The sequence below is a fragment of the Battus philenor genome, unplaced genomic scaffold, assembly GCF_028537555.1.
Source record: "Battus philenor isolate CCGP_79_NKW_IND1 unplaced genomic scaffold, ilBatPhil1.0.hap1 SCAF_30, whole genome shotgun sequence".
NCBI lineage: Eukaryota > Metazoa > Arthropoda > Insecta > Lepidoptera > Papilionidae > Battus > Battus philenor.
The window spans coordinates 4,287,413-4,312,094 of record NW_027181694.1 but is presented as its reverse complement, the minus strand read 5'-3'; the positions used below and the strand labels follow the sequence as shown (position 1 = coordinate 4,312,094).

The window sequence follows — 24,682 nt, the reverse complement described above, 5'->3', positions numbered from 1 at the left end:
ACCACCAAATACAGCTACGTATGTCCTGAATACTAAAATTGTGGACGAGGTCTATTCACATATCCGTAACAATCAAATATTTACATTCAAATGTGAACTATTATGACAACTCTTAACATCCAAGGAACAGAAAATTCGCTTTCCATCTTTTCTAGCGCAGGTGAGACTGAACACCAGGAACATCTACGTATTTAGTTTAATCAACTCCAGGGTGCATTTTGGACATTTATGTCACCTTTGTAGGCAACTATATTTCCAAGGAAGCACGAACTTCTTGGGAGAGGTTAAAAGCTCTACAGATTTACCTTCACTGAAAACTTTGCTAAGGGACCTAGCAGATTTCTTGCAATGTTTGATTTTTACCATAGATTTGTCCCGAAAGCAGGAAAAATTCTGGCACCGCTTATCAATGTCCTCACTACCACTCAAAGCAATGGTAAGGAACTGGTTGACACCACAAGTGTTTGACAATTGTAAGCAAGGTAGCAAGGTAACGTAACTTCACTTCCTTATCATACAGCAGGAGCTCCTTTTGCACGTCTGCAGCACACATCGAAGCAATGCTGCATCATACGAGTTCACAGTCAACCGCATGCGTTTTTCAGAAAGAAGTTGAATGAGAAACCGTCTGGTTGTGAAGCAATTGCAGGAATTATTATCTCTGTATAAAAGTGTTCGACACTTCTGTCACATCCTAAAGAAGGACCATTTTCACTAAAGTTCAAAAAAATATCTTTCAAGAATAAAATGCGACATATTGGCGCCAGATCAACTTAATAAGTCGTCGTTAATTAGCCAATGGTTCAGACACCATGTCCGGAGTCAAAATCATCCGACTCGAAGATGATTTTGCCGCGATGGCTAAGGATCAGGAAGGTGATGAAGAGCTTTACAAGGCTCGAACGGATACATTACTTACCTCGTCACTTAGCACACCTTCGTTCTCTTGCGCTGCCAAATTTAATCCATCCGGACGCCAAAAAGTTTCGTATAGCTGACCTCTATGACCACAATACTTTTTAAATTACTCTTGAGGGTTTAAATTCAAATGAGGATTTAAATTCAGCCGCCGCCATTAATGCAAATAAGTGCACGGGAGGTAGTTGACAAAAACCCGGTAAACACGTGGAAGTCACTTATAATAAAAATCTTTTTTTTGACCAATTAGATGAAGGCTTTTAGTATCTTTTAAGCAATGATTTAAATAATAGATATTAATGCGCGCCTCAAGTTAATTTAGTTCAACTTACTAAGGTAGTTTAAACAAAATTATGAACTTTATAAATAGCGTTGATGTTCTATGTACATGGCGATAATTTGTCCGTTAAGAAGAGAGTGAGACTGTTATGAATATAGAAAACTTATTTTATTTATGTAATAAAAGTAACTATAAATATAATACACATTCCATGATTTGGACATTCAGTTATTTGGACAAAAATAAGTAATTAAATACATATAGTGTATAGTTAGTGATATAAGCAATATATGGCTTCTACAGCACATAAATTTTATCACAGTGCGGCAACCGTGTTACTCAAACCATTTCACCTTCGACACTCCGCACAAGACACTGGGTTATAAAAAACAGAATCAAACGCTACTCACCACACCACAACACCAGTTTTAGAGAAACCGCTTGCTCCCTAACTGCGAACAGCGTGGACGAAACGAGATTGGATCCGGATCCCTCCTTAGCTTGCCTTTGGTCCACGCTGCCATCCCAAGCCGCATACACACAACACAAACAATACACAGCTCTACTCGGGTAGAGCGTTTGCATGTGCTCGACCGGCTTTGTTTTTAAGTTCATGGACTCTTTCGCTCCGATGAAGCTTTAAAAGCCCTCGTGCTAATATCAACAACATTAATAGTAAATATATATAACTGTGCAGAGCTGTCAAACGAACTATGTCAGGGTACGAACAAAATTTCAAATCGGCTGGACGTTGTCTAACTAGCGCGGCAATTTTAAAGTACGCATACTTTAGCTTGCTTGAGCATCGATCGTCCTAGTGACAACTCGGTGACGGCGGCGAAGCATATATATTTTTTTGTTAATTTCTTTACCACGCGATATTTATAAATTATCTGACATACCTCCAATAAAGTGATTTTTACAGCTCATACCCTACAGTGATAACTGCTTCGTGATTTTTTTTGTCAATAAAGTTCGTGGAACAACTCTGCCGTGTTCGCCACACGCTAGAGTTATTTCTGCGTTCTCTGTGTCCTGCCCACTTGGCAGTGGTAGCAACTTTGCACCCTATTAGCCTATGTTAATTGATTTCCTTCGTCTATGAATCTTCTCATTTCTGATTTGATCTGTTAGAGAGATCTTCTTGCATATGTTGATGTTACATAAATTGGTAAGCCACGAGACAATCTCTTACGAAAGAGACCCAAACGCATCGCTTTACCTCAAAAATTGCGTTAGTGTCTTCTTTTGTCTGTTCGTCGAAGTAGCAAATTTTTGAGCGTTACAGCAAAAAGTGGATGTAAACATGATATAAGAATAACCGCTTAAATAGGAATAAATAGATTTTAATAAAGTACGACCAAAAATTTCAGAAGACAGTGTAAAATAAAAAAAAAAACACTTATTTTAAAACTTTTTGTACTTTTTCATATAACAACGAACTTAATACTAAAGGTAATGTCTGCCAGGTAACCGTTTGGGAGGTGCAGAGATAAATTGATAAGTTAGGTGATATCAAATCGATAAGAGAGAGGATCGCTTAAAAACACATAAATATACTATTGGCTACAACATAGCATAATTATATATGTATATATCATAATGTATACAAATATAACACACACATTGTTCGTTGACCTCCGTGAGGCATTTTGGAATATTTTCATAAAAATACAGAAATACAAATGGCGGCTTTATTGTTTTTGTATGTGACATTGTTTCTAGAATATGCTGGGTTGTCATAACAAATAAAATAAATAAAACATCGTTTTTTTTTCTTCTAAATATTTATTAATAGAAAAATGCAATACAAATTCTTATATAATGTAATACTTAATTCCATACAACTCATTAAACATACAAAAACATGTCATACATAACAATTTTATTTGATCATAGCGCAATACAATCTAGTCAATTGACCATCCTCACAAATCAATTATTTAAATTTTAAATATTATTCATTCTATTCCACACTTTCAGATTAGTTACAGATGTAAAGGATATACGCGCAGGTCATTTCTCAGTAAAAAAATTTTTTTACATCTATTTTCACATCCTTGGAATGTTGTATATAGGGTGATAGATTTTATATTTATGACTGATTAGATTTAAAATATATTGCGTATTAACCAGCAAAAAGTTTAAATATTTTAGACCTATTTCCCATCACTCTGAAATATATTTTTTTATTGGAATACTACAGCTAATAAGTTCTAGTAGCAATGATATTTATTATTTCTGATACAATTTATTTTTGTATATGGTCTACTGTTCTTTGATTGACAGCAAATGAGCTTTAAACCTATTACCAACGCATATGTCACAATAAATTGTAATTACTTCTATTCTTACAAGGTTTAGTTCTAAAGAAGCAGAAGTTGAAGAACTAAAAAACTTTACTAATGTGCACCTGCATACCAGGTAAATACATACTGGACCTACCAAACTTCTACAGCTGGATATTCTAGGAGCAACTGTTTTATGTAGTGAACAGACTTTCCCTCCTCATTTTTATTGCAATGTAATACGTCATATAACCTTTATCATACCATATATGCCTCCACATCACAATTTCGAATATTCTATGGATTACATCTCTTATCGTCGTCAAGTTGAGTCTATCTCCTGTTTGGATGAAATTCCTGAAAAGACTTTAGCACAACTGACAAAAAAAAATCAGGACTATATTTTTTTAGAATATAAAATAACTTATTTAATAAACTAAAAATCCGAGAGACCACATCACTTTTATAATGTGCTATCTTCTATAGTCATATAAAATATAGTACTCTAGACACACAATTTTTTTACGTATTTTTAAAGGTGGCAACATTCCAACTTAAAATTAAAAAAGATTTCTGATTTAGTTTCACAGAATTTATTATTATGATAGTATGTGTAATAGTGTAAGTGCCGCCAAAATATCTGACGCAAAGTTTAAATTTCACTATCGAGCCAATCGGGGCTGACGGTGCGATATGAAAAAAAGTGCAGGTAAGGTAAAGTTATTTCAGCTGTTACTGCAGCTGATAGAAGATAAGATGAAAAAAGGTACGGAAAATACAATAGAGGTTCGTCCTTTCAAGTGGCTTTAGTTTTTTTAACCCACTTTCCCAATGCGTGGCGTGCCGTCTAAAACCTGCTGCGATATGGTCCCGTCTCAAGGAAGGCAGGGTAGTATTCATCTGACTCCTGGAGGAGACAACGAAGCAATTGTTGGCACATCACCGCGGGTTGAATTAGACTTGACGAGATGTGAATAGTGAGGGTCTTCGCCAAGTTTAAAGTCTAGTGTTACTGAGTAATACTGTATATATGTTGCAGAGTAATACTATATATGCTTACTAGCTGATCCCGCAAACGTTGTTTTGCAAAAAAAAATTGATATTTTAATTTACAAATAAAAAATAAGGGTTGATCGTAGAAGGGTGAAAATTTATGGTTGTATGTATTCTTGTATGCTGTACCATAAAAAAATAAAAACAAAAAATTTCGTTTAATAAATAAAAAATTTTTTTAAGTGTGAACAACCTTTATCACTTAGGGGTATAGAAAATAGATAGTAGCCGATTCTCAGACATACTGAATACGCATGTAAAATTTGGTAAAAATCGGTCAAGCCGTTTCAGAGGAGTTCAAGTTCGAACACCGTGACACGAGAAATTTATATATTAGATTGCTATGTTTAAACTAGGCGCCGTGAACTAATGTATCTTTTGAATAAAATATGGCATTTAAATTCGAACTATATCCTTACACGTATTGGTACATATATATGCATGTACATACATATATGTATATATATATAAGGGGGACCAGAAAGTAATGTCGCTTTCTTAATTTAAATTCACGCAACTATATTTTTAACAAGTTTTTATTCCTCATCAACAATATATACACCTTCGTTATTAACAACTTTTGTTTTGCCGTCTTGTATACAAATTTTCAATGCCGGAGCGGTAAATGTCAACCGGTTTTTCTGTGAAATATGCCGACAGAAATGACATTACTTTCCGGTCTCATATACATAAATAGTTTTAAAAATTGCTTCGTGTTTCTTGATGTTTATCCCAGTAACTAAATAAGCGATATTAAAACAAATGAAGTTTAGTTATAATTTAACCACCAACTGCCTATTTGCAAAATTTAAAAATTTAAGATGTTTATTTAAAGTTCATCGTATAATGTGATGATTTAGATTAATATATCAGTGGTATCATCATGTCGGCTGATAGACGTTCATTGCAAGGCAACGATCGCTACGACGAACTGTCTTGTACTGCCCACATTCAGCTACTTCCCGTCGTGTTCTCTCAACATATAGTGTTCATTAGTTAACTAGCTATGATATAGTGCTACAGAAACTTCTACCACGTTCTAAAAATCACTGCGAGATATAAGAACCGAAAAAAAAACGGAACATGAGTTTGGCGACGTACTGACAGAACAGAGCGGACGATACTCCCCCCGCCTCGCCCCGCTCATACCTAGGGCGCGGCACAGCGATTTCTCGGGACAATCTGTTCATGGTGCGTCCGTTTCAGAGACTAAAGCTCTATCCAGATTCCCTATGCATGGATAGAAGTAAAGATTCAAGTTAAGACCCCTGAAGTAAACCAAGTGCGAAGACATTGTAAAGAGATTTTGATTTTATAGTGAAGCTGTAAATGCCAATGTCCATGCCAAAATATTACACGTGATTTTCTTTTAGTTTTCGAATCAAAAATAAAGAGATCCGCATAAGAACCAAAATCACTAACATAGCTCGAGGAATTGCTCGTCTGAAGGCAGACATCGCTTATGAACTACGACCATTGGGGAAGAATAGATCCCGATTCGTGGGTAGGAATCCAACTAGATGTATCGACGACATAGTCAAGGTTACGAGAAATATATAAGTCATGATTATTGTGACGATTTTAAGAGGAGGTTTATGCCTTGCAGAGTCTATCGACTGTCATGATGATATGTCTTCAGTAGGCTTCAAGTTGCTGCAGATGACATCACCTTGACTGTTGCTTCATCAGTTATATTAATCGACATGGTGATGAGGAGCGGATGGTGGTGGGAAGCAGCGTATATGCTCGACGCCTGCACGCTCCTCGTCCGCCACTAAATGGCGGGCCAGCACGCCGAAGATCTGAGAGTTCAGCACTTGGAAACGTCTGATGCGATCCACCATTCGCTTCAGAGGCTGGAAGAAAATTTAATTAACACTTTACCAAACTTTTTAAGGGTGATTGGTTATAGGAGTAAAAGCTTTGGGGTCAATGTATTGTTCATCGGCAAAAATACTTCAAATCACCGTATGTAAAGTGATCAATCTAAATATATCACATTATTTTTTTTTAATAAAACGCGACAGAGTCATAGCTTCTGGCAGTACAAACTCTGCAGGCACAGATAGTAAATAATAAATAATTTGAATTCGATTAATTTCGATAACGCTTTTATTTAATATATTATTATACGTTATATATTATTTCTGACACCGTTTATTTTTTATATAATACTAGCTGATCACGCAAACGTTGCTTTGCAAACAAAACTTAAAGTTTTTAATTAACAAATAAAAAATAAGGGTTGATCGTAGAGGGGTGAAAATTTAGGGTTGTATGTATTTTTGTATGCTGTATCATAAAAAAGTAAAAACAAAAAATTTTGTCAAAAAATTAAAAAAATATTTTTAGGGTGAACAACCCTTATCACTTAGGGGTATGGAAAATAGATAGTAGCCGATTCTCAGACCTACTGAATACGAATATAAAATTTGGTAAAAATCAGTCAAGCCGTTTCGGAGGAGTTCAAGTTCGAACACCGTGACACGAGAATTTTATATATTAGATATACCAGACAGCAAATTAACTATACATTTAAGCCTTAAAGTCTTTTACGTTTATAACCAGATAACAAATAGAAAATACTTTTTAACTACAATTTTTATAAACATTAGGTTACTTTTGTTTTAATATAGTAATTATGTTAGCTAATCATATATAACAGATATATAATTATAGATATAAAATAAGTTTACTAAGGTTATATAACATCTAATATAATTCAGGCGTTATTTTGCAGAAGTCCATCCTAAGTAAGAAAAGGACCAATATATAGCTACTTCCACCAGCCCGCTGATAAAAGCACGTGCGGCAAACAATGCGAATTACACAACTACCGTCGTTAAATCACTCGACACGTGTTTCACCCCTTAACGGGGCATCTTCAGGAGTAATGTTACACCGATTGGTGCCAAACACAGAATTACCTCTTAGTTGAGGAAGTAGCACTATATTGGTCCTTTTCTTATTAAGGTTATATAAAATAAATAATCATTATTAAAATATACTTCGTGTTCTTTGCTTTTTAATATTGGTACAATGTGAGAGTATCTAACATGCGTTTTTTTTTTGGACCTGGACTTCAAGGCAGGGTGCAAATGGTTCCTAACCTAAAACTGTAAGTATCGATGACAATCTTGGAAGTCTCGGGCCTCTGAATACTACTACTTCAGCGGATTGGCAGGCCGCCTTGAGATCAGACTCAAAGGGTCCCCTCCAGAGGACATTGGCTTATAATACCCCTAAGCATACAGACTCAAAAATGCCTGAGAAGGCAGAACATTATCTTGGCCGGTTGTTGTTACTTGTCTAGACAAGTATCACTACAAAAGGAGTGAGTAGGAGAAGAAGTTGGTTAAAAACGACGCTCGATACCAAACGGTTGATACTAAACTAACCCATTAAAATGTTAAAACATTTATTAAAACATACTTTCTTTAGATTTAATCTCAGCAATTTTTTTCTTTATTTTTCCATGAAAAAAAATTTTTATACCCCCACTGTGCAATAGTTAAAATGTGAAATTTTAAATATACAATATGCCCGAGACTTGATCATATATCTCCTGGCTAACTTCACTTCAGAAAGCATTAGCGCTGATAGAACTGTCAGAAGAAACTCCTGCAAAGCTTTTGTAATGATCAGGGCGATCAGTTTGAGATTGATGACCATGCAAAAGATAACTTACGATTCCCTTCACCAGCTCATCTTTTCCATCCACGCGCTGCACCCTCAGGATGTGATAGCAGAAGTCCAGAGCCTCGAACCTTCGCTGCTGGCCGAGTAACGCTATGATGGTGCAACCTGCCCAGTGGAGGCCTTCTCCAAACAGCTCCCTGGACAAACGTAGCACTCGGCGTTTTATTAATCACATTCATTAATATCAGCCTGTATGAATTAACACATGTACACATAACGCTGACAATTTTCATTATATTTAACACGAAATTAGACATTAAAGTAAATTGCGTCATCATTTCAGACTGTATACGTCTATTGCAAGGTATAACCCCCCTCCCCTTCCCCCCAAAGATATCAAATGGGGGATATAGCATAATCACTACGTTTGTCAGCCGAGCTGGCGATGGCAGTGTGATTTTATAGTACCCAGAGGAAGATGTTGCACATCCTTTGGAAAGTCTTTTTGTGAGCAGTGTTAATCATATATTAAGGCACAAATTGTGAATTGTATTGAATTGTTGATTGCATCCCGAGAATCGTACCAGCGTCCTACGATCATAAGTCCCAGCTCCCTACCGCCGGACCGCCATTACCAGACTACCATTACTCAAGTAGTTTAGAGCAGTGATTCCCAAAGTGGTCTATATCGACCCCTAGGGATCTATGGCAACCTGCATGGGGTCTACGTCAGCAAAAAAAAATTTTTTAATGTTACGTATATTTTACATAACAGATACAAAATTTTATTTTGACTAGTTTTAATTTAAATTCAATAAATAAATGTATAAATTAACATGTGTTTTTACTTTAAGTTTTTAACACTAAACTTCACTACAGTTAGTAATTTACAGGAAATCAATATCAGGTGAGTAGGTGGTCTACCCAACACGGAAAAACATGGCAAGGGGTCTTCGCCACAAAAAAGTTTGGGGAACTCTGGTTTAGAGTATAACAATTTAAAAAAGTATTCTACACATTTCAGAATATAATACACATAAGAGGTAGTTAGAATAAAAAGTACTTACTCTACAGTGAACTGAGTATCGCCAACAGGAATGCAATACAGGAATTGCAACGCAGACCACAATCTGAAAATAGAAATTATAAAACATAAACATGTCGAAGTATAATTGAGGAAAAATCTATGTATATAGATTTGTTTGGTTTGAGAATATTTTTTGTCTAATGCCATAGAGTAAACAAATTAAGTAAGCATTTGTGTTTTATTCATCTAGTCACTTTTTTACACTGACTACGGACTTAATGTCTTATAGGTCTGTGCAAGTTTATAACAGTCAAAATTGGTGCAGAGATAACTAGAAGGCAGGGTAAGTATCGGGATAGAAAAATAATATGTATATATATATATATATATATATATATATATATATATATATACATACACACACTCTCTCTCTCTCTCTCTCTCTCTCACACACACACACACACGTGTATATGTATATATATATATATATAGTACATGTTACCTACATCATAAATGTCATAGTGAAATTTGGCGCCGTTATTATATATGTATATATATATACATATGTACATATATACATATACATATATAAGATCTGAGAACAAACTCGGACAGTTATCTTTTATCTGGTAACTTTTACAATGTCCTTAATATATGAGCAGAGCAATTTGTTCCCAAGCTTTATAAACTTCAAAAATCATTTCCTCTATATTGTATTTTAATTACGTTTTCATAATTTATTTAACATGTGCTATTGAAATGTGGAATAAATATTTATCTATATTTAATATTAACAGGAGATTTTGAATTTTATTATTTTAACATTAGTGGGCTACCACCGGTTCCGAATGCTGATCCGGTCAGATACTGAACAGTTACTCTACTTTTATTAAATTTAACAATATTTGATTGTATACATAATAACGACAAAGTTCCACACATTTGAATCAACCAAACTCTGTCGATTTATTTAATGATATACCTTTAATTTTAGATTTAAAATTAAGAATAGGTAAGTGATAATATCTTTTGGAACGTTTTTATATATTGCAGGTTACTGTATGGGTCGTCACCTGTGGAACTCGCTGGTGTCGTCAGTGTGCAGCGGCGCGTGCTGCGGCGCCGCAGGAGGGCTGGGCCACTGCGGTGCAGCGAGGCAGGCGCGCAGCCGTCGCAGCACCACCGCGAACAGCGACAGCCCGCAGCAAAGACGCTCACGTGTCAGAAGATCACCCTCGCGTGCCAACTGACTTTGCTGCAACACAAAACATTATCACACATTCAACCTTAGATTGTTTCATCTACAGCTGGATATAATCATCCCACATATATTTCAAACAAGACTTCTAGGTTATCTGTATACAGAAATGTATAAACATCTTGAAGATTAAAAGAATACCCGACGACGAGAAATGCCCCATCTCATTCGTCAAGCGGTAGTTTAAATTGGGAACAGTTGACGAATGGAATAGAAGGTACATGGAAAGAACGACGGCATCGACAACGAGGAAATTCTTCCCAGATGCCGTCCCAACTTCGCATTGAGTTGGACATGGTTATGGTTCAGATGCTCACGGAGCACATGGGGGGAGGGGGGGTTCTCCGAGCACCTTCACCGGTTTAAGCTCAGGGAGAGCCTCTTGTTTTCTGTGAACCGAGCACGGACCATACCGTAGTGTATCTGGTGGCCAACTGTCCCGCATTGGGGGGCTTTTTTAAATTTTACTTTCTTTTTAACTTTCGCCATTTCATTATTTACGGACGAATATTTAAGAGGGAGTAATTCAATAACACGGCATCTCTTTGTTTAACTACAGGGAATTATTTAGTTGTAGAAGCTACATATAAAGTTACTAGTTCATTTGTTTAATACACATATAATATAATAAAGAAGAAGTACTATGTGTGGTCTCGTCACACTAGACAATTTATTACAGACAATCATAGCATGGAAATAAAAGAGGGATATATAGCGGGTAGTTAACGTGTTCACACAACATACATATTTAAATATAAAACACACATACATATTACTTTATAATCGTATTTTTTCTAATAAATTGAATATTAACATGATAGTGCATAAGTGAGTAAAGAACCAATATTTAGCCACTTCCGCACTTGCAGTGGTAGTCGTGCAACAAAGTGCACCGCCCGCCAGCCCGCTGATAAATGCGTATGCGGCAAACAATGCGAATCACACAACTGCCACCCCCAAATCACTCAACACGTGTTTCATCCAACCACGGGTCATCTTCAGGAGTTATGTTACACCGATTAGTGCCAAACACAGAGTGGCTTCTTTCAGAATATATTAATTTATAATAGTAAATGCTTGTTATTACAATCTTTTAATTTATAAATATTCGAAAAACAAGCATATTACTCCCCTTATATCTAGATTAAAATAGGTTTTCACCTCTTTAATTGTGACCACACTTACCTTAGCTGTACCGTACTTGTCCACGTTTTGCACTATCTGAAGCGCCGCGTATTTGGCTTCTAGACGTTTCTGTTTCATTTCTGACTTTTCCGCTTCTGCAAGAGAAACGAAATAAAACAATATCAGAATAAAAATGTAGCCGTGCGAGTTTACACAGGTTTTGCTACAGCCCGTGAAGCCTCACTGATCTTCAACCACGATTTTTTTCACGGGTTCTTCTCCTACGTGAATCACTTTACATCACCGATTTTTTCTCTTCAAAAACGGTTTGTTTACACTGCATAGCAATAAATAATAACAAATGAGTTCATTAAGATTAGTTCAGTGACTTTATCTTTGCGAAAAATATCATCACTCTCCAGCGCTCGTGTGTTGTTATTACATCTCAGTCTTTATACTTATAACGAGTTTAAGAGAGAGAAAGAGATAGGCTTACATAGCAATTTACACGTAAAAGAGAGAGACGGATAGCTATTGCACGTTTGTATTAAAAATGTAAAGTACGGATTTTCGGAACGATATCACATGACAAAGAGATAAAATGCTTAATAGGAATATTTCACATGTTTTATTCCGCCTTAGCGAGTTCTACTAAATCTGAGCTAAAAGAGTCGAAAATATAAACGATATATTTTTAGTGTTAGCTGCCTATCCTCTCTCTGAGCCGCACTGAGCTAAATAAGTTAAATATATAAAAGAGTGATATATCCCAAGATGGAAAACATATAAATTACTCTTTTCTTGTCAGGGATACATTTTGTTTATCTCTAGTGTAAACAAAAAGGTTTTATTACTTTAATACAATATCAATGTGGGTGTAAATAGTTCTGTATTTACCTGCAGTGTACGGACGGGGAAGAATATTCTGGAATGGTGCGGCGTGAAGCAAATCAGTTACTTCCTCTTGACTCAGTGCCTAGGAACGGAATATACACATTACCATAGCAATAAAAAAATGACCTTACTGTCCTACTATAAGGCTCCATAAAGCGCCTCACTCATACATATGTCAATGTATAAGATTATATATCAAACTACGAAACGACGCGGAAAATTTATCTCTTTAAATTTCAATAAATACATTAAGTACAGGTTCTGCCAATATATTACTCTACGGTTTTATAACGTCTTCCCCGTCAGGCCGCGCGCGCAATACTGGCATATTATAATTTACTCGATGGAGTAGAAACCCAAAATTATGGTGGACTATAATAAAGGCTGCTGTAGACTTATCTGATTCGATGAATGGTTATAATGGTCCACAACGAAGGTCTCTGAAGTGGTATAGGAAACTGGCTGTTAAACTTTTACTAAATATTGTTCTAAATCAGAGTTCCCCATACTTTTTTGAGTCGTAGACCCCTTGCCATGTTTTTCCGTGTTGGGTAGACCCCCTACTTACCTGACATTGGTTTCCTGTAAATTTCTAACTGTAGTGAAGTTAAGTGTATGTTCAAAATGAATCGCGACCACAAAGCGAATACCAACATCCTACAACTTACATAATTTTATAAACATATATAATATTTTTTTTACTTCATATGTACTTTTATAAATAATGTAAATGTTTTGATATTATAAAATAGTATGATGTAAGTAAATAGGTACTATCAGTGTATGTGATCAGATCCGCTATCATGGACCTCCATTTTCATTTCATGGACCTCCAAATTTTTTTTCGCTGACATAGACCCCTAAGGGTCGATATAGACCACTTTGGGAATCACTGTCCTAAATAGTTTTATTTTATTTAAAAAATATAACGACGAAGAGAATCAGCATTACAGAATTCCGGAAGTTATTGGCGATTTACTAAACAAATTGAAAGGAAGACAATGTCCCATCTAGCAGCATAGCAACCGGTGTAATACAACACGTGCAGACAAAACCTGGCCGAGTTTCAGCATTGCGAAAATATTGTAAATCGTGCTATGAAGATAATGCGGCACAAAGTGCCAGAAAAATAGCACGAAGAATGACCAAACAGGTTATAACATTTCTTTACACTTGCGTATGACAACCATTTTAATATTTACCTTGTTTTAATAAAATACATTAAAATTTATAGTAAAATGTTCAATTTTCACCTTGATTGTCATATTTTATATTGTTTTTATAATCGGAAAGGTTGGTGTCATTTACCGGAGACTGAGGTCGCACTCAACTTGTTAAGAGTATGTTCACGATAAAGATATTTGAAAATTAATTGTTCTAATTTTGTGAAAAAAAAATTAGTTAAAACAATCTTAAAAAAGTAATTTCAAACCCAAGCCAATTGAGTTTATTGCTAGTTGTTCTAAATAGGTGGCGCGTTACGAAATAACATAAACTTAATTTTAATCTGGCGATTGTAATCAATATGATCTCTTATAACAAACTTTTATGACTGTGAAATAAGTAAAGCCTTCGCAAAGTGCTGTCTTTTGTATCTCTCTTCTCCTATTTATTGTATGCAACAATAAATACATACATAATTACACATAGTTCAAAAGTTGCTGCGGCTAGAGTTTAAATGTTAGGTATGTGCGAGGCGAGAAAGGAGGGAGTATCACCTCCTTCATTTCTTCAGTCCGGCGAAGCCATGAAAAAACTTTTATTTTTATGTAATATCTGACGTTTCTAGGTGATGGCGCTAAGATGTCATCATCATTATTATGTCAACTAATAGAAGTCCATTGAAAAGCATAGGAATTCCCACACAAATCGCTTCGATGACAAGTCTTACGCTGCCCGCATTCTTCAACTTCCACGACCTTGACTAAGCCGCTGGTCCACCCATTATCCCCTACATTGGAGCCATTGATTCATTCATTTAGGCCTTGAGATGTAGTAAAAGAATTTGTAAATAAAAAAAGACAAATACCTGTTCAATGAGCATGCAGAATAGTATGATGTTCCCCAGCTCCCTGAAGGCGTGGAAGAGTTCTGTGCGGGCGTCCGGATACTGGACAATGTCAGTCAACTGTGCATGGTAGTAGCCCAGCACTCCTGAAACATTAAACAGATCCAACTCATTAATTAAACATCTCATAGAACTACTGCTTATCATCAAGAAATGCCGAAGGGTTGTTTATAAAATACGTCAAGTCCCAGAATTCCAGGAGCATGAGAACACTGACCGTTGGAGCCGTAGTCGTATCTGGGTAGCTTGCAGTGGCGGGGCATGGCAGCGGCGAGCGCGCGTGTGAACTGCGCCAGCGTACCGTGCAGTAGTCCACGAGCCACCCCCAGCAGCTCCCCCACCACCACCGCCACACCCTGGTAGCCAAGCAGCCGCACCAGCGCGTGCAGGTGTTGTGCACCCACGAAACCTGGAATGTACATTGCACTTCAGGATAACGTTCTAACCACTGTTACATTCTGATAACTGAAACCACGGTACCACTTGGTCCCCTTTCATATGTCGGAAAATAACATAATTTCGGTGATTACTACAAACTTCCGATACAACACAGTTTCTAAGGATCTTCTTATATTCGTTTGTTGCGACATTATTAATATCGCTCGTTGATAATACCCGCTCAGCATTCCGATATAAGGCCGCCCGAGAAGGCTGAAACCTCGGCTTGACCGGTTGGTATTGGACTAGCTAGATTTTTTAAGAAAAAAAAATCCTCCTTCCTACCTTCCATGTAAACTGTATGCGTTTGGGGTTTAGTGTTAGTGGTTGAGACATACCAGCATCCCATCTCATTCTTCAAGCAATAACTTAAGCTGGGAACACTTGACGAATGGAATAGGTGTACGGACGGTACGACGGCATCGGCAACGCGGAAATTCTTCCCGGACGCCGTCTCAGCCTATCGCGTGCTCCGCAGTATCGAGTTGGGCGCGGTTTTGGTCCAGCTTTTCACGGGGCACGGAGGGTTCTCCGAGTACCTTCACCGGTTTAAGCTCAAGGACGACCCCTCGTGCTTTTGTGAACCGGGCGTGGGCCAGACCGTGGTTCACTTGATAGTCCAATGTCCCGCATTCGGATGACTCCGGGTCGACTCCGAATGCCGGTTGGGCGTAAAAATAAATAAAGGAAACATCGCCTCTTTGTTAGAAGATGCCAAAAGTAGGGAATTTTTTCTCAATTTTTGCAAAGTAATTGTTAAACATGTTATAAAAATAAACAATTAAAACAGTGTAATAGAGTAAGCATAAAACTGTTAATAAAAATGTGAAATCATGTAAAAAAATTGTAAAATAGAGAAATAATAAGGCGATGTATTAATGAGACTTAGAACGAAAGAGAAAGAAAGAGAACGGAATGATAGATTACGTGAAGAATGATAGTATAGAATGAAAATGAAAAGGACAGTGAATAAAAAAATTAATAACCAAAAACGACTCTGTCCTTCTCAAAGATAGGAAAACGAAAGGCCCCCCCAATAGTGGGGGCTAATGTAACAACAAGACATACCAGCGTACTGCGCGTACTGTGCGGAGTAGGCTAAGCTGAGCTGCTTGGAGCCCCACAGCAGCGCGTGCCCATACTGCTGGGGCCGCTCACGCTGCACGCCGGCCGCGAACTGAATGCCGCGACACTTGACGAACCTGAAAAGTTTCTTAGCTGACCACGTGTTCTTGATTATCATCCGATTTACGCCCAGTGCTGGGCTTACGTCTCCCCCAAAGATGGACACGATTACCGGTCCGAGATATAAAAATAAACTCGTTACGCATAAATTTCGTCTCCAAAGTTAAATCCTTCATTAATCTGAGTGTATACAATGATAAATGCGTATGCGGCAAACAATGCGAATCACACAACCGCCACCGCCAAATTACTCAACACGTGTTTCACCCCTCCACGGGGCATCTTCAGGAGTTATGTTACACCGATTAGTGCCAAACACAGAGTCTTGAATTTTATTGCACGACTACCACTGCATGTGCGGAAGTGGCTAACTAAATATTGGTCCTTTTCTTACTTAGAATGGACTTCCGCGAGGTAACACCTGATTCCATTAAATATTTCACGAGATATCTTAGACTTTCCTTTTCTTAGTTTTAAATCTAAAATTAAGAGTATATTATTAAAAAAAAATCTTATAATGATTATTATAATAATGCACAGATGAAACTATGTTAAATTTCATTTAAAAAGAGCAAATGTTTAGTTTCTGGCCGGTTTTTCATAGCAGATCAACTTTTCGAATCGATGGTAGCTTACTACTTATAATGTTAAAATAATCGACGTGTAGGGACAACATTACGTCATCATCAGCGGCGCGTCGTAAAGGGGAATTCCACAGAAATAAAATTGTTCATTTTTTAAATATTACTCAAGCCATACTCACATTCACATATCTAAATCACTCTGCAAAAAAACCAGGGTTGTTCAACTTACCTGTCGGTAGCAGCATTGTAGCAGTAATTAGGCAAGAAGTCATAGTTCAGCTCCCAGAACACGTGCAACGTGACTCTGCCGTACGGAGCCAGGACCCCATGATCAGACTCCCGAAGGATCGCCTCGAACTCATCCAATGTTAGATATCGGCTGAGGAGTTTGTGACAGAGTCGATTTACAGAGATCAAACCCTCAAGCTCCTGAAACGAAAAAATATATATTATTAGCTCTCTCTCTCTCTCTCTCTCTCTCTCTCTCAGGTCGTAATCAAATTCGGAATATCATTATTCAAGTACGCATTTACATACTTTCAAATCATCGATAAATTTAAAATTATAAGAAGCTCCTTACTATCTAAGAGTTTGGGGTCCACTTAGTTCTGTAGAATAACTAATGCAACAATACATAACTTTCATGTTTAACGAATCATAAACAAGGAGATCCACAGTCACACTAGTCAGTGACATATACAGAAGAGTTGTTCATCTGTAGTGGCAGTGGACAAAACACGTCGAAAAGTTTCCCAGCAATGACGACAAGTCGTAAGACGCAGCGTGGGTGGGTCCTCCCACAAGTGAACGACATACTCAAGGTCCTGGGAAGTTGTAGATGCGAGCAGCTTTTAAGATTATAAGTAGTAAGCTGCCGCTAATAGGGCTGGTAATGGTGATCTGTTGAGAAGAACTGGCAAGAAACTCAACAATTGCTCTTTTTAAATGAAATTTAAAAACATTTGATGTGTTATAATACTAACCATGTGAATGAGTCTACAAACCAAGTTCCACACGTTACGATCAACTAAAAATTCTTGAATGTCATAAGATTTACTTAATAATATACTTTTAATTTTAGATTAAAATCTAAAATGGTCAAAGTCTGAGATTTTTTCTGGAAATATACACATATATATATATATATATATATATATATATAAGTGTATGTGTATATATATATGTATGAATGTATGTGTGTATATATATATATATATATATAAGTGTATGTGTATATATATATGTATGAATGTATGTGTGTATATATATATATATATATATATATATATATATATATACACCGACACATGAAGGATATGTTAACTTTAGCCGAAAGTCGTGACACCTCTCACACTTCTATGAGGAGTATTTTCATGAAAAATGCGCCTTTCCTTTACATTTATAGACTTTAAGGATCATTAAGCTTGTCAAGGCTCCTGTATTCTTCGTCTTAGAAGTGGTGGGGGGGACTAATATTTCTCCGATTTTTGTATCAAGTAAAATGTATTGATTGAACTTCGGACACTGCAATTTACCATTGTCTAATTGCATCAGTCGGTATTTATATATCACATAATTAATTTATTTATTTCACATTTATCCAATTAACTCTCTCTCTCTCTCTCTTTCTATCTCTCTCTGAAACATGTTACATTATATTGTTTTATTGGAACGCGAAAAGATTAATTTCAATATGTAGTAATCAGGCTACATTCAACACTACATTACTTATTATTGGAATATAGTGAATATACATTATGAGCTAAATACAGCTTTTTAGGGCTTTTATACCTATAACCTATCACTCTGTATATGAGGTACTTCAATTGTACAGTACTAAATCTTAGGGGACAGTAAGTTATGTTTAAAGGTACTTACAACCACACCGGTAATGTCCCCGGCTTCGAACTTAGCTACCGCTGCGTCAAGTGCCCGATGCATGTCGGCGTTGATTCGTTGAGCCACCTGGTGTTAAAATCAAGATATCTTTTACTAAAAGCCGAACACATGGATATCAAAGATATACCTTTTTTTCTCGTAGGTAAATTCTTCATGGTTTTCCTATCCCTTAACCCTTAAATGCATAATAATGAAATACTGCAATATAAAGTTTTTTAATAAACAAGTATATATACACACGTACATAAATATATACATATATATACATATGTATATATATACATATATATAATATCGTAGTAGTAGTGTACTTATCAGCAAGATATATTTTTAAAGTATAAATAAATGTCAAGCATTTGAGGGTTAAGAGGTAACAAAAAGGTCAGGCACCTTCCAGCTTATTCCCCACGGTCTACTTTGAGGCCTTTTATTAAAACTAGAGGCACTTACGGGATCCCTTCCTTGAAATCTTGAGACTAGACAGTAATCTATTAAAGGTACTCCTACTTTCTCCGTCAGTATTAAAGGTCTTTTAAAATTAATTCTAATTTGTATCGCTAGTGTTTTTTTTACAATATTTTTTTTTCGCTTTTACTAAGCGCAGACAGTTGGAAGAGGGTTGCCGCTATTTGATACGAATCTTTCTTCTCCCAGCTGCGAGGCACGACAGCGTTTTGTAATTTTTACAATTTTTCTTACACAATTTTCTCTTATAAATACAGCTAAAATGTATACATATTTACAATAAAATTTGTAAATTTTACTCAATTATATATTAGTTGCTACATTATTTTATTTCAAGTCGCTGCCCAAGCGCAGTATTGAGGGTCTTTACTGACTTTCCAGCTATATATCCTAATCTACATATAGTAACATAGTACGGTCAAGCGAAGGACATCCGCTCACTAGTGGACCCTAAAGTCGACGTAAGGTTTTTTTAACAGCCACCTGAAAATCTTTACCGTAATTTCGCAAAGACATATTATATTAAGTTAAATAATTTTTTCATATGTACTTATATTTACATTTTTCCTTACTGTTTATTATCTTTGGTCTTTATGACCTATACATAGACATCATACGTCTTGAAATAATGTTGACTGCTTTTAAATTACATTGAACCAGAAGCGTAACACTTGGGTGAGGTAGTATATGATTGAGACCGTCATGGTCCAGAAGGAGGCAGCCGAACGGGATCGGCAGAGGACAGATCCCGCTCGGAGACAACGCCGTCAGCACAGAGACGTGCCTCGCGACGGCCCTCCGATGAATGGTGCTCCCCTACCATAAACGGGGCCTTCGGAGTCGCGGGTGGGGGGCCCTAAACTCCCACTAGCTTCGGCGACTCTGAGGCGGACGATAGTTCGACGTGGTCTCGAACCATCGTGATATATAGATAGCACCACGAGGGTTTCGGGGGTAGCGTATCCACGCATACCCCGGGACGGGCTATCGAAAAATAGCACGGCACGAGGAAAGACCGCGAGGCGATCCCTGATCGAGAGATACCGCGGTCCCCCATTTAGCGAAGAGGGGTACACCGGGGGGGGGGGGTTTAGTGGGTAGGAATCCCACATACCCCTGTCCTCCCCCCAGAAATACCGGAAGATTTCCCCACCGAAAAAGAAAGGTAGTATATGATATACTAGAGGTAGAGGATACTTACAAGTGCGTTGAGGTCAACGTGGCGGCCTAACAGTGCGACGTGGCGCTGTCGTAGCAAGGAGGCGTAACGCCCTGCCCCGCCCCCTGTGGTAGCCCCACGAGCAGCGCACTCCGCGCGATATCGCTTGTCTAGTAGCATGCTGTTGACAATTAAACTTGATTAATTATCTAATCTTATTCTATGTATACCTGAAAAACAATATTCAAGATCGAAAGCTGGTTTTAATTATTTATTTATAAACTTTTTATATATTTTCGTATAACGACAAACTGAATTCCGAAGGCAATGTCTACCAGTTAACCGTTTGGGCGGTGCAGAGATAAATTGATAAGGTAGGAGAAAGTAGTTAATATCATAAAATACTAGAAAAAAATCAAATTGAGAAGGAAGATAATCACTTAGAAACACCTTATATAAATATACTAATAACTCAATTCTATACATATATTAATACTCAAAACTCTATTGTTTCAGAAAAAATAAAATTTGTGACAATATAATAAGAAAAGGCGTTTTCAAAGTTCAGATTACAAAATGAAAATAAATTTTTGTTTACTTTTTTCTGATACTTCAGACTTTATACTCCTAGAAGTTATAGGCGTTTCCAAAACAAAAATAAATTAATATAACATTGAAAGTGATTTTATACAAGATGTTTATAAATAAGTTTAATAGCTTTACAACTTAGTGCCTAAAAATAAGTAACAACTGCTTTTACACCTATAAGCAATCATCCTGTATATCTCATGTACATACTTTATATATTTTATCATTGTACATACTGGATAAAAGCTCATCTTCCCCTGACAATTCAGACTTTGTACTGCTAGAAGTTATTGGCCTGTCATATTCCTATAAAAAAAGTTAATATAACATATTTAAGAGTGATTTTTATACAGGCTGTTTGTAAATGGGTATAAAAGTTTTTTGCTGATAAATGAACAATACTTTCAGCCTTTTAAAGACCGAATATGTACCATCAACATTTTTTTTCCTATCTTTTCTTGAAGAGTCATTTGAAAGGTGGCTGCTATTTCGCTCACCTGGCTGCCAGTTGCTTGTAATGAGCGTACACCTGTTCGGACAGCTTGTAGACGAACTGGTCGAAGCACAAGTTCACCTCGGCCTCAACTTCATCATAGAGGAACTGCTTCCTGAACACGGTCAGGGCGTACTGCGCGGAGTCGTTGTACAAGTCCAGGGGGTACAGCACATATCTGGAACACAAAATATCATAAATCCACCTTCGTAGCAGTTTCAGCTGATAGACTCCCACTGCATGGCTATAGGCTATGGGTTTTTGTGATGAAAAAAAATAGGAAAGATACAAAAGATTTGTTGTAAGAACGAATTCCCAAGAATACTTTATGGTATAGTATAATATATATAGTATATGTATATAATATATGTATGTGTAATATAGTATAATATATATATATTATTCTTTATGCTAGTGATCACGTTGTAATACGCTAAAGATTTCGAGGAGCAGGTTTCCAAATGCCTCGAGAAAAATCTTGGGTAGTTTTGTATGGAGAGAGACTTTATTAAGTTTTTGCTTCATATGCGGGTTATGTGACCTTTTTATTTCCAAAAAAATAAAGGACAAAATACTTTAAAATATACTTTAAAACGATACAAATTTTTTATTTTCTTACTTTTGCAAGTAATTTTTATTTTTTTTAAACGGAATTAAAAATTGTTTTTAACGCAGAAACTAAAACTTTTATCTAAAGACCCTAATATTTAAAATGTACAGCTATTTTAGGTAGAAGGAATTTTACGTCTGAACTGTAAAAAAAATCGCCCGCTGCACGGTAACACTTTGGCGGTAGAGCGCGCAAGATGTGATAACATGAACACTCATCACACTTACTCCATCATAGCCGGCTCCTTGCTGCGCAGAATATGGTCGGTCAGGATCCATGGCATCGACATCTCTATGGGGAACTGGATCCGCTTCTCCATTGTGACCAGGTCGTTGCATTCCTCGTTGTGTTGGTGACGGACTGTGCATTTCTAATTTACATACAGATATTACTTTTTTATTTATTTTAAAACAATACATATAGTACAATTTCTAGAATGACGGCCACCAGCCAGTATCAGCCAATAAGGGCTTAGCAAACAAAATATATTTGGATTCTTTTTAATTCTGTATATAACTCTGGATGTCAATTGATAATCGACCTTAATATTCAACACCTAAGGTCGACCTAACAGCTTTTAGCCAGTAGATGCGGCGTTGGTAGACACCCAACTAGACCAGTGACGTAGTCATGGTCACGGGAAGTAGCTGGAAATGGACAGTGCAGATCTGGTCACCGTGGCGACCTCTGGGGGAGGACTATGGCTTTCAGTGGGCGTCTATTAATGATGATGATGTATAACGTATGTAGCGATGGTAAAAAAGGATAAATATACGTCACGTGAAATTTTATTTCTCTAAACCCTCTAAATCTAATAATTTAATTTAAACATAATAATGTATATTTGCAACCTATACAAAATTAATATACAAAAATATCTTACGTTCACTTTCCTTCCCATGGTCATCTCCAAATAGAACTCCCTGTACCATAGCTGGGATAGATCGCAACATTTTTGAAGAGAATCTGTAAAAAATATTTAGTTTTACGGGATAGTTTTTTGTAAAAAAGGCTTTAATGGTATACTAATTCAAAATTGGATAGTTGGATAGAGATTTAGACAGAGGATGCCTCTTTCACAATATCTCAATGAAGTAAAGCCTTCTCGTAATTATTAGTGAATCTCTACGCGACTAGGTAGATAAAATACGAATATATAACCCTTTTTTATAAGATTTTACATTAAAATAATCAAAACTCAATCATAAAGCGATCACTCTGAAATATGTTATATTAATTTATTTTATTTATCTATTGGAATGCGACAGGCCAATTACTTCTGACATTACAAAGTCTGCAAGGATAGTGAACCATAATTTTAGTATATAGTAATCCGAATTGTAAAAACCCTTTTTTCACTTTAAGCTCTAAAACCATTGATTTTTAGATAGGGTGTTCCTAACATCAATTGACAACAAGAAGCCATACATTCACTCCTTTAAGTCTTACACCTATAACCAATTACATTTTTATCAAATTTTTAACCGTCGTAAAATTCCCACAGTTGGGCTGTGCCTCCTCTCGTGGCCTTCAGATTTTGTTATGTATTTTGGTCATTTAACATTTCTGAGTAAAGGTGATATAACCTTGCTACGTTACACTTACTGTGTAGAAGAACCAACAGATCTGTTCTTGATCAGAACCATATAATCACCAGGCTTACCACCATCTGCTACAACAATTTCTGGTCTACATATAATAAATTTGTCATAATAAAAGTAGAAACCTGTGGAAGCAACTCCTCGAATCATCGAGAAAGATTTTCCAGAAAGAGCCCGACCTTTACCAATGAAGATAATCGACCAAGAAAATAACACTATTTGCTCAGTATTCATTACTGACAGTAATAGAGACTGCAATGTTACCATTTACATAAAACTATATAGATAAAACTTTGTGTGATCGCAGTTATATGAAACAATACAGAAGGTAATATAAGAAAATCTGAGTGGAGCTATAGGAAATCACATCACTCAAGTGGTAATGTGTGTAACGGACCTAAATGTGTTAAAAAGAATAGTAAGAGAAAATATTGAATAGAATCGGACATATTCAGGTTTAGGCTTAAATTCGCATTCTTGCATTTTCAATTTCAAAATGCATATCCATATATTTTAAACAATAGTACCTCTACTAAGTAAAAATTATCAATTTTCAAATGCAAAATTGTGGATTTAAAATCTTAAATACCCGCAAAACCAATTTATTTTAAATTTAGAGGGCAAAAGTTAGAAAAGGTTCTTGGTAAGATAATCTCACCGGACAAATTGAGAAGGTATCCCCAGTAGAAGCTTAGGCGATGGAAGGTCTCGATCTGGGTCAAGGTGGTAGCGTCCAGATCTTTGCGCAGAGTACGTCTACCGCCAGACTTGTCTGATATCAGCGCCTCCAGTTGTGTTCGTACCATGTACAGTTGAGTTGACGATGGACCTGGAAATATATTTAAAAAAAGAACATATATAAGAACAAGCAGAACAGATAGCCATGGAGCGGTATGGAATATACAGGCCGTTTTTAACAGGACATATTGGAAATTTGTAAGGAAAATCTATATCCAACAGTGAACGACATAAGGCTGGAATGATGGTACTTTATATTTACGAGTTTTATTCTGTTATCATATTACTCTGCTCAACCTCAAGCCCTTCAATAAAACCCAGCGATATGGGGGCCTAAGATAAAAAACAGCATGAGAGCCATCACCATGAGGG

General features: G+C 36.5%; 1 protein-coding gene across 1 annotated transcript in view; it reads right to left on the bottom strand.

Moving 5' to 3' along the window:
- Window positions 1-5,374: 5,374 nt before the first annotated feature.
- Cyfip (Cytoplasmic FMR1-interacting protein Sra-1) overlaps window positions 5,375-24,682 on the bottom strand; it is a 30,757-nt gene continuing 11,449 nt past the window's right edge. Inside the window, exons 13-28 of the mRNA XM_068770996.1 lie at window positions 24,231-24,401; window positions 22,855-22,937; window positions 22,199-22,341; window positions 21,366-21,539; window positions 20,323-20,461; window positions 18,636-18,722; window positions 16,987-17,186; window positions 16,057-16,190; window positions 14,768-14,959; window positions 14,512-14,636; window positions 12,486-12,564; window positions 11,649-11,743; window positions 10,279-10,460; window positions 9,246-9,308; window positions 8,228-8,375; window positions 5,375-6,395 (exon numbers count right to left, since the gene is read on the bottom strand). Coding sequence (XP_068627097.1) covers window positions 6,234-6,395; window positions 8,228-8,375; window positions 9,246-9,308; window positions 10,279-10,460; window positions 11,649-11,743; window positions 12,486-12,564; window positions 14,512-14,636; window positions 14,768-14,959; window positions 16,057-16,190; window positions 16,987-17,186; window positions 18,636-18,722; window positions 20,323-20,461; window positions 21,366-21,539; window positions 22,199-22,341; window positions 22,855-22,937; window positions 24,231-24,401 — 2,177 coding nt within the window. The 3' untranslated portion in view covers window positions 5,375-6,233. The remainder of the gene's footprint in view (window positions 6,396-8,227; window positions 8,376-9,245; window positions 9,309-10,278; window positions 10,461-11,648; window positions 11,744-12,485; window positions 12,565-14,511; window positions 14,637-14,767; window positions 14,960-16,056; window positions 16,191-16,986; window positions 17,187-18,635; window positions 18,723-20,322; window positions 20,462-21,365; window positions 21,540-22,198; window positions 22,342-22,854; window positions 22,938-24,230; window positions 24,402-24,682) is intronic.